We start from the raw sequence: 10982 nt of genomic DNA, 5'->3' as shown, positions 1-10982 counted from the left end.
GGGCCATGTGGCTGCTTCTCTCTCGCAGCCTCGTGCGCCCTCGACTGTCACCCAGGGTCATCAGGGCACCCCTCTCCTGTGACTCCGCAGCGTCAGGCAGACAGGACAGGAAGGACAAGGGAAGAAGCAGGTACAAGAGGACAGGCTCCATGTGAGCACCCGAGGTGTCAGGACACACTGATGGGACGGGGCCGAGGTCACACCCCTCAGCTACCTCTGTGCCTCCCCTCCCCGACTCCTGCACCCTCCCCAGGCTCCCTGGACTCCCCGAGGTCTCACGTGTTCCATCTCCGTGTCGCGTCACTCAGCCCCTGCCCGGCACACGGGCCCCACCACCGATCACCCACAGTCCACCCCTGCGTAGCTTCCCCGACCCAGTGCCCTCTGTGCCCCTTCCCTGGCCAGCCTGGCCTGGCATCTCTGCGAGGGAGGGATGACACCTGGCCCACAACGGCCTCCCCAGGGGTGAGCCCACCAGCTGGGTGATGACAAAGTTACACGAGGCTTCGGCCCTACCCCAGGACCAGCAGCCCAACCCTCCTCTAGGAAATGGATTTTACTGATGGACTGCAACTTACTCCAAGACAGCCATCATTTAGGTACACACCCTTGTCTCTCCAATTCCTGGGGACACAGAGGTTTGAGTACAAAGTAAACTACACGAAGCTATCCGTTGACATGAATTCCAAACACAAACAAGGGGGCTGGTACGCATGTGTTCCGAGGTGCGTCCAGCGTGCTTCTGGGGCTGCAGCACGTGCAGGCCCCCTGGGCCACCACCCCCGATGCAGCCGGCATTTGCCGAGCACTGCTGAGCGCTCCCGAGCCCTGGATCTGCCGACCATTCGCTTGTACGTTCGTTCATTCATTCATCAACTCAAAATCAGGTCTGGAGTGGAGGCCAGCGCAGAGGACAGAAAAATGAAGGCGCCCTGGTCTGGGAGCCCAGGTGCTCTTGGGCTAGTGCAGAGAGGGACCTGTCACGAGAACTGTGACAAAGAAAAGAATGAGGTGTCTTGTGGGGCCAGACGAGGAAATCCCTGAATTTCCCCCGGGGCACCGGGGAAGGCTTCTTCGAGGAGGCTGCACTCACAGGAACAGTAAGAGTGTGGAATCAGGGGCAGGAAGAGAGCGTTCCAGACAAGGGAGGCCTGGAGTAGCCTAGCTGTGGTTTGCCTGCCTGGAATTCAGGGTGTGAGGTAAGGAGAACGGACAACGAGACCAGAGTGTTTGTGGGGGCAGTTCTCGGAGGATCTCAAATGCCAGGCCCAAGAGTTCAGGCTCTGCCCTTTGAAGATGGTGTGGCAGATGCAGGATGAGTGGCCTCACCTTATAATGGACCAAAGGCCCCCTGGGTGGAGGCCACAGTCTCATCATGTCCACTGAATCAGACTCTGCACGACGCCCGACGTGGTCTCAGAGCCGCCTCTGCACCTTCCTCCCTCTCCAGTCTGATGCGGTCTGACCCACGCTGCACACACTTAGCACGAGAAGCAGGTGCGGGAGGCACTTGCTGGGCACAGACCTCAAAGACCCTTCACCCAGGGCCACATCGAGAAGGAGCCATAGTCCCGGCTAAGGGCCACTCCCCAGCGGTGCTGTCCTGGGCAAGCTGTTCTCCTCTCTGTGCCTCAGTCCCCTCGTCTGCAAAATGGGGATAAGGCAGCATTTACCTTAATGCTCAACAAACATTAGCGAGTATGAGGAGACCACCGGCGGCAAACCGCAACACCCATCCTGCCCGTCACTCAGCTGCAGGATTTCTCTAGTGTCCCCTCTCCTTGCCTCGGCCTTGGCGCATCCAAGGGCCCTGCTGGTTTTTTTTTTATCACTGCTGATCTAATCAGCAGTGCCGGGGCGGGGGGTGGCGGGGGCCCAGCTGGTCTGAGACAAGTTATTTAAGCACTTCACCCTTCCTTCACTTGCCTGGCCTCTTACAGCATCAGGAGCGAGGCCTGACCCAGCACCAGCGACATCTGAACCCCCCGCTACCTTCCTAGGTGTCAGGCGCAGCACCAGGCCCATCACATCCACCCAGACCCCACGTAAGCCGCACGGCAACCGCAGCGGTCCTCATTCTACAGCCCAGAAAGTGAAGGTTTTCAGGGGCTGAGAAGCATTCCCAGGTCACAGTGCTCCAAAGTAGCCGAGTGGGGACGGCAACCCTGGTCACGTGACACCAGTGGCCTCACAACTTTGAGGAACTGGGATTAAAATGTCGTTTTCTCGGCTAGGATCCTTATACACAACGGCAGTCTCACACGCAGAAATTAATTTGCCAAAATCTTTTAGTCTCAGTATCTGATTGGATTAGAGGAACAAAAAGAAGCATCTTCTCTGGAGAATAAATGAGCCGTAGACTCTGCATTCCATCTTTGATGAAATGCATATTTCTCATTAAGGAAAAGCCTTGGTTTTAAAAATATACAATAAAGGGCTTCCCTGGTGGCGCAGTGGTTAAGAATCCGCCTGCCAATGCAGGGGACACAGGTTCGAGCCCTGGTCCGGGAAAATCCCACATGCCACGGAGCAGCTAAGCCCAATGAGCCACAACTACTGAGCCTGCGCCCTAGAGCCCACGAGCCACAACTACTGAAGCCCGCGTGCCACAACTACTGAAGCCCGCGTGCCTAGAGCCCGTGCTCCGCAACAAGAGACGCCACCGCAATGAGAAGCCCGCGCCCCGCAACGAAGAGTAGCCCCCGCTCGCCACAACTAGAGAAAAGTCCGTGTGCAACAACGAAGACCCAATGTAGCCAAAAAAAATAAAATAAATAAAATAAAAATAAAATTTAAAAAATATATACAATAAAGAATAAGAAAGGATATAAACATTCAATTTACAGAAGGAGAAAAATATCAGTGACCAAGGAGGATGAGAAAAACCTTTAGTCTCCTTAGCAATCAAAGACGGTAACTTTTTTCTATCAATGGAGACGATGTTTTTTTAAAAAATATTTATTTATTTGTTTATTTTGGCTGCACCGGGTCTTAGTTGCGGCCTGTGGGATTTTTAGTTGCGACATGCGGACTCAGTTGAGGCATGCATGCAGGATCTAGTTACCCGAGCAGGGATGGAACCTGGGTCCCCTGCACTGGGAGTGCAGAATCTTACCCACTGGACCGCCGAGGAAGACCTGGAGACAGTATTTTTAAATGATGGTACCATTTGTTGGCAAGAATGTGAAGAAACAGAGCACTGTCTGTACTGGCAGCTCAACTGATATTGGGAGGGAGAATTCTGCAGAAGGACCACAACCCTCAGAACTTTGCGTGTCCCCTGACCCAGCAACGCCACGTGTGAGAATCTGTCTTAAGGCAAAAAATCACTAATAAGTGCAAGGCCCTGCTCCAAGAATGTTCAGCGCAGCCCTGTTTACACTAAGGAAGAGCTGGAAACAATGGAATATCTAGCAACAGTGTGTCCACGTGGAGTAGGATGCAGCCATTGAAACGGTGACACAGGAGGATGCTACTGATGTGGGACAGTGTTTTCGAACTGGTCGCTAAAGAGAGGAATTTCAAAAGCAGCACCTCCTGAGACTTCCCTGGTGGCGCAGTGGTTAAGAATCCGCCTGCCAAGGCAGGGGACACAGGTTCGAGCCCTGGTCCGGGAAGATCCCACATGCCGCGGAGCAACTAAGCCCGCGCCCCACAGCTACTGAGCCTGCGCTCTAGAGCCCGCGAGCCACAACTACTGAAGCCCATGCACCTGGAGCCCCTGCACACCGCTACAAAGAGTAGCCCTGGCTCTCTGCAACTAGAGAAAGCCCGCACGCAACAAACGAAGAGTGGCCCCCGCTCGCCGCAACTAGAGGAAGCCTGCGCGCAGCAACGAAGACCCAACGCGGCCAAAAATAAATAAATAAATAATACATTAATTTTGTTTTAATCACTTAAAAAAAAATACAGCATGTGCTCCTAATCTCATGTTTGGACGGAATACGTAACCCATAACATACTCTGCGCAGAAGGTGGACCTCCAGATGTTATGAGAAGTCACCTCTGGATGGTGGGCTGGTCCGAGGTTTACTTTCTTTTTCTTTCACTTCTCAGGTGTTCCTAAACTTTCAACAGTGAACATGAGCACAGGTTAGGGAGCTGGACGGCCTGAGTTTGAATTCTGCTGCTGCCACCTCATAGCTGTGGCCTTTGAAGAGGGTAGGGGTCAAAGGAGCCAGTGCCCGTAAGCAGTGGGGTCAGCATCCCCGCGACATCCCATCAGCGTGACCTCAGGCAAGCGGCTTGACTCATCTCTAAGGGGGATAATGACAGCACCCACATTGTGCGCTTGGCACGAGGGCTCAGCGAGGCAACACATGCGAACGGCTCAGGGCAGAGCTGGGCCCAGAACTCAGGAGCTCAGGAATGCCCACAGTTTTATCAATCAACAAGAAAAAAATACAAATTATTATACTGAATTTAAAAAACCGGCTAATGGTCATGATGGGTCTCCAGAGTGCAGTTCTCATCCCCCTGGAGAGGGCGGCTGCCCCCAGCATCCTGCGGGCTCCTCCTTCTGGCCCACTCCCTCCCCCAGCCCCACTGGCCCACCCACGAGAGAGAGCGGGTAGGGGGCTCCCCTTGGGAGGGAGAGAGCACAGTGGTGATGAGAATGGCTGGGTTCAAACCCTGGCCCAGCCACCCCCCGACTGGATGAATTCGGGCCAGCGGCTCAACCTCTCTGAGCCTCAACTTCCTCGTCCGTGAAATGGACTACAATGCCAGCTACACCCAGCTGCTGTTGGAATCAGCGAATGAGTCTGCGCGGCGCTTAGCCCAGAATCTGGCACGCAGCAGGCGCTCGAGAAGTGACGACTTGCCACTAGGATTTTCTTCTTCTCCCCCCAACGTGTGTGTGCCGCCCCTGAACTACCACCTGGTCCCCGAGGAGGCGTCCCCCGCGCTCGTTTGTCTCATTCCTTCATTAAAGAAACATTTCTGCCAGAGTTTCAGAGTCTCTGGGCAGAGACAGGAGAGTGTGCAGAAATGAAGGGAGAAGAGCCAGTGCTGGGCCCCCAGGTACACCAGACCCAGAGACGCGAGGCGGGGAGAGCAGAGACGCGGGGCCCCGCGAACAGCCCACCTGGTCCACCACGCCCGGCCCTGTGTCCTGCTCCTCCACTGCCCCTGTCAGTGACCGTGACGACAGCGACAGCAACAGCAGCGTTGGCCGCGTGCACACTGTGTGCCAGGCACTACGCTAAGCTTTCGTGCACGTTACTGAATTCAGTCGTCATCTCCCCATTATGTAAAACAGAGTCTTAAAGTGGTTAAATAACTTCTACCCGGCCGAGGTCATACCAGCTCCAAGCGGCAGAGGCGGGGCCTGCAGCCAGGCAGCCCAGGCTAACCCACACTCCCCGCTATCTACGCCAGCACCCCTCCCAAAGGATGCACATGGTGCTGTCTAAAGAGCACCTGGTTCCCGGAGGACGGGGCTGCAAGGACAACGGGACGTCCCCGTGCCTCCCAGAGTGCCACTGCCTTCCTGAGCAGGAAAAGGGCAGGTTCCAAAGAGATTAGCCTGTGATTATCCTGCCGTGGACTCTGCCTGCTGGGGCTGCTGCTTATCTCCTGCTCCAGATGGGGTCGGGGGCCGGCGGGCGGGCCTCTGTGGGGCTCACCAAGCTGCAAACATGACCAGGAACCAGGCAACATACAGGAACAGGGGCAGTCCTGGCCCTAGCATGCAGCTGCTGGACTCTTCCTGGGGTTGGGCGGGGTGGCGAGAGGAGAGGGGTGCGGTCTGGAACATTCTGCATCAGAGAGGGTTCCTTTTTCCTGGACACACAAATCTGGAGGCCGTGCAAAAGCCGTGGGCGATCACGGGCCTCTGGGTTTCCGGGCTGGCTCCCCTGAGCACTGGCCCACGACACAGCCCCTGGGCGCTGGCTGGGCCTCCCTGGTCCTTGCACCGCCTCCCCGCCCCGCCCCGCCGCCTGCAGCCCCACACCCACGAGGCCCAACTCTCCCTCACTGGGTGGACCTGGGGAGGGCCCATGGGGACGGAATGCGGGCACAGCCAGGCCAGCGTTCAGGGCAGGCTCGTTCCCACCCCACTTCCGGCCCCAGGGCAGCAGAGGGAGCACAGGTGTAGCCCAGCTGCGTGGGGCAGGAAGAAAGCCCGGAGGTAGACCCTCTGAACCTTGAGAGGCTCATCACCACCACGGGATGAGCTAGGGGAGGAAGCTCCAGCTGCCCCGGAGTTTGGTCTTGCCCCTAGTTCAACGCGCGGATTTCTCGTTCTCTTTTCTCCAACAACTGCTTTGTCAGGCTGGGTCTGTTGAGCCAGAGCAAAAGCTGAGTGCTAGGGACAGCTGAGCCACAAGGATCTGGCTCCCCTGGTGCTACCGTCACCAGCCGGGTGCCTGTCACAGAGCCTGGGGGTGGTAACGGCGGGTGCCGACCCCACCCCAGTGAGGTAAGGCGCAGGCACTTGGTACCGGAGGCCCGGTGTGCCGAGTCAAAGAGCCCTAGGAGGCCACGGAGCGCTGAGCCCAGCCTCATTATCAACTCAGAAGGTCAGCTTAAAGGATATTCCAGGGGACTTCCCTGGTGGCGCAGTGGTTGAGAATCCACCTGCCAATGCAGGGGACACGGGTTCGAGCCCTGGTCCGGGAAGATCTCACATGCTGCGGAGCAGCTAAGCCCGTGAGCCACAACTACTGAGCCTGTGTGCCGCAACTACTGAAGCCTGCGCGCCTAGAGCCCGTGCTCTGCAACAAGAGAAGCCACCGGGATGAGAAGCCCGCGCACCGCAACAAAGAGCGGCCCCCGCTCGCCGCAACTAGAGGAAGCCTGCGCGCAGCAATGAAGACCCAACACAGCCAAAAATAAATAAATTTAAATAAATAAATTTTTTTTAAAAAAAGGATATTCCAGTAATTGCAAGGTTTTTTGTAAATGTTAATTACGGCTGCCTTAATTAGCACTGAACCCACTGACCTATGGATTATATTAGGTTTATCAGTGTAATTACCTTAACAGGCATATGGATTACAGTTATGCTCCAATTAAAGCCCGAGCGTATAGCGTACGAATCAGCAGAGGGGGCCCTCCTAATACTCAGGGTCAGGCTGTTAAAACGCTGGTGCTTTAAGGGCCCTACATGGGGCTGGCCCTTCACAGGCTCGGGAGTGCTTGGGAGACGGGAGGCGGGGAGGGAGGGCGGTCCACGTGGCCTCTGGTGTTTTCCAAAGGACGGCAGCCACACGTCCAGTCCATCCAGGCGTGAGATGACCGCAGGACGGGCTTGCGGGGTGCGGGGGGCGGGATGGCAGGGCCCGGCCTGCGAGGCAGCAACTGCAGGATTAAGAGCTGTGCCCAGGTTGGCTGCTCCTCCGTGAGGACAGCCGGGAGCCCCCCCTCTTCCCCCCAGGAAATCAGGACACTCAACAGCCCGTTAATTATGACTCTCAGCCTCTCCAGGCTGGAGATGCTTTTCTCTCCTTATCTCCAAAGAGAGGGGGTGAATATTACTGGCCCACTTTCCAGGGTGGGGAGTGGGAGGCTGCAGGGCCAGCGGGGAGCAGGAAGGCGGGGCCCCCTCTTCCGAGGCAGCGTGGGGAACCCCCACTGACAGCCTGCAGGATGGACGGGGTGATGAGGAGGACAGCAAGGAAAGGTTCGAGAAGACAGCCCAGCGGAGCAGGGGGCGAGGACAGGAAGCGCCTGCAGTCGGTGGAGGGGATGCGAAGTGTCCCGGGGCCTCGGGACGCGGGACCCGCTCACAGAGAACGTCGGAAAACCCAGTCGGGACGCCGGCCGCGAGACCGCAGTGCTGCCGGCCCGGCACGTTCCCTGGGAAGCACGACTTCTCCACGGTCAGCCGCTGTGGAGAGAAGTCGGGCACACGCCCCTGTGCACACACATCCTCACCAGGACGGAAGGGCCCTGTGCACGTAAACACGCTGAGGCTGAGCCGTGGCAGCCGGACCAGCTCCTGCACGTGCGGCACACGACGGCCCTCCTCCCACCTGCACACGCTCCTAGAAATCCTACGAACGAACAAAAGCAGCTGCAAAGTCTGGGCACAAGAACTACAGAGACGGTGGAGATGGGGCCTCTCACCTGATGGCACGGAAAGGGGTGTGTCGTGGTGGAGGGGATCATTCTCAAGCAAGGGCCCAACAACCGAGACCAGGGTCACCCAGGAGCCCCCTGCTCCGCAGCTGCCTGAGGGCAGAGGCCACAGGCACAGGTCGGGAGAGGGTACAGGGAGACAGGACTCCCTTTGCCAGGAATGAGCCCCCAGTCGCTGGGGGTGTTCAAGCCCAGCTTGCAGGCAGGAAGAAGGAGAGGAGTCTGTCCAAGCCCCAGGCCTCCGAGGGGCTGGGAGCTGGGCCATCAGCCTAGCAAGCCAAGGTTAGGACATCTGGGCCCCCCTGCAAGGCAGCACTGTCCTCGTGGCCAGCAGTTACCCTGCCAGATGCTTTACAGCCACAGCGCAATTTGATTTGCTCCTCATAACACCTGACAAAGTAGGCATTACCATCCCCACTTATAGACAAGAAAGTCAAGGCTCAGAGGGTCTGTCACTTGCCCCAAACTGCCCGGGTAGGCAGTGACTGAGTCAGGATTCAAACCCGGGCCTCTTGATTCCGGAGACCACATCCCTCCAGGCAGCAGAGGCCGGCCTGCCTGGCAGACTACTCCATGCACGGAAGGTCCCATTCCTGCAAATCACACCACTGGTCACCACCGGAATCCATATCCTGTGCCCCAATCAAAGGAAAAAAGTACCAATGGTTTCTTCTATGAATTTATAAGGCTTTACAAATAAGATTAGCACGAAAAAAGAAAAGAAAGCCTTTTTCTCAGAACTAGGGCTTAGAAACTGAGTTCCTTCCTTTCCCTTAAAATTCTGAATTTAGCTAGTCATTCATCAAGGGGCTTTCATGTCCACAATGCATTGCTGGGAAATTGTTTTGTAGGAAAAATCTAATTAGACTAGATTTTCATATCAGAAATATCACTTCCCTTTCAGGCCTAAACACGGTAATCACCACTGCTACTTAGAAGTTGAGAGAAGCCATGTGTTTAAAAACGCACACTTTCATTCTAAAATGTCCCCCTTCTCTGTTCTTTTCAGGGAGGCTTCAAGCCACCGACCTTGGCCCACGAGAAGGCCACAGCCGAAAGAGCCGACCTCGCTGTCCAGGGCCCAGGTTCCGGCCCAGGATTTGCTGGACAAGATTCATGGCTCATCTCAGCCCGGGCCTGTCACTGGGAGCTCCGGACTTGAAAACCCATCGCCCGCCAGGGGTCTCCACCTGGAGGTCCAACACGCCTCTCCATCATAAGGAGGCCAAGGTAGGACTACCCACAGCCCCCAGCTGCCCCGAGGGCCCAACCCCTCACCCAAACCCCCACCAGCTGTCCAGGCCCCAAACCCGCAGTCTCCCTGACCCGCCCCCCCACCCCTCCCCAGCCTGCCAGTCTCCAGCTCTGGACTGAAATGTCGCCCGACTAAATGACACGACGTCTGATATTTGCTTCAATGAGTCTAGACAAGCCTGGCTAATACTAACTGTTACAAAGTACCACAAACTAGGGGACTAAAGGCAACATGAATTTCTTCTCTCACAGTTGTGTAGGCCAGGAGTCCAAAATCAAGGTGTTGGCAAGGCCACACTCCCTCCAAAGGCTCTTCCTTGTTTCTTCCAGCTTCTGGGGCCCCAGGCATTCCTTGGCTTGTGGCCGCATCACTCCCATCTCTGCCTTGTCTTCACATGGCTGACTTCTGTGCCTTTCTGTGGCTTCTCTTCTAAAAGGACACCAGTCACATTGCATTAAGGGCCCACCCTACTCCAGTGTGGCTTCAGCTTAACTAATTAAATCTGCAGGACTTCCCTGGTGGCGCAGCGGTTAAGAATCCGCCTGCCAACGCAGGGGACACGGGTTGGAGCCCAGGGCCGTGAAGATCCCACATGTCGCGGAGCAACTACTGAGGCCACAACTACTGGGCCCGCGCACCGCAACTACCGAGGCCACGTGCTGCAACTACTGACGCCCGCGCACCTGTGCTCCGCAACAAGAGAAGCCACCGCAATGAGAAGCCTGCGCGCGGCAACGAAGGCCCGACGCAGCCAAAACTAAACTAAAATAAAAATTTAAAAATAAATAAATCAATCTGCAACGGCCCTATTTCCAAACAAGCTCAGGTTCACGGAGCTGTGAGCGCCTCCCCAGGGTGTGCAGCCCTTCCCCTGGAACTGCTTCTTCTGGGGGCAGCCCGGCAGCCCTGACCTCTCCCTCACAGCCAGGGAACTCTGTCCTCTGAGGTGATGCTAGCTGCAGCCACGTCGGGGGTCTCGGGGGCCAAGGGGACTCTTCATGCGCTCAGCACAGGCCGCAGGGAGACCCGGGGTGGAAACCTCACCCGAGAGACTGGGGACAGAGGCCGCCCCCTTCTGCCCACTCAAACCTCCACCCGGGGACACCGTGGAGGACAAGATGCGGACTTCTCCGGAACTCTTCTTTCCTCCGCAGACACATGAATAGAACTGACAGAATCATGAATAGAATCTAAAGTCCAAACCATTAAGTGAGAAAATGGAAAGAGTTTTAAAACGTGAAAACAGCTTAAGAAAGCATATTTTTTGGTTTGTAATGGGAAGAGAGGAAATAGCTCAAATGCCCATTAACAAGGGGGCTGGAGGAGTCACCAGGAGCACCCACGCCCAGGACACGCGCGAAGCCACCGCGGCACTCGGCGCGCGAAGGGCGTGAGTTAGCACTGCTGCTGTGGACTTGGCGGGCGCCCGGGATGTGAAGTGAGAAAAGCAGCGTGCAAAGAAAAACAGTATGATTCCACTTTTTTTTTTTTTTTTTGTGGTACGCGGGCCTCTCACTGTTGTGGCCTCTCCCGTTGCGGAGCGCAGGCTCCGGACGCGCAGGCTCAGCGGCCACGGCTCACGGGCCCAGCCGCTCCGCGGCACGAGGGATCCTCCCGGACCGGGGCGCGAACCCGCGTCCCC

At 56.6% G+C, this 10982-nt stretch overlaps 1 protein-coding gene across 1 annotated transcript; it reads right to left on the bottom strand.

Moving 5' to 3' along the window:
* Window positions 1-3789: 3789 nt before the first annotated feature.
* Window positions 3790-10108, bottom strand: LOC129391643 (uncharacterized). Its single transcript, XM_055081117.1, has 2 exons — window positions 6149-10108; window positions 3790-4062 (listed from the first exon to the last, which is right to left on the bottom strand). The coding sequence occupies exon 1, from the start codon at window positions 8348-8350 to the stop codon at window positions 7406-7408; it is 945 nt and encodes a 314-aa protein (XP_054937092.1). The 5' UTR covers window positions 8351-10108; the 3' UTR covers window positions 3790-4062; window positions 6149-7405.
* Window positions 10109-10982: the final 874 nt, after the last annotated feature.

The sequence above is a fragment of the Physeter macrocephalus genome, chromosome 20, assembly GCF_002837175.3.
Source record: "Physeter macrocephalus isolate SW-GA chromosome 20, ASM283717v5, whole genome shotgun sequence".
In the NCBI taxonomy this organism is placed as follows: Eukaryota; Metazoa; Chordata; class Mammalia; order Artiodactyla; family Physeteridae; genus Physeter; species Physeter macrocephalus.
The sequence above is the reverse complement of the archived record's forward strand: the minus strand, read 5'-3'. Positions and strand labels throughout refer to the sequence as shown.

Excerpts from the sequence above, each read along its gene's own strand:
- LOC129391643 (XM_055081117.1), bottom strand. The coding sequence starts at position 8,350 with ATGGCCCAGCTCCCAGCCCCTCGGAGGCCTGGGGCTTGGACAGACTCC.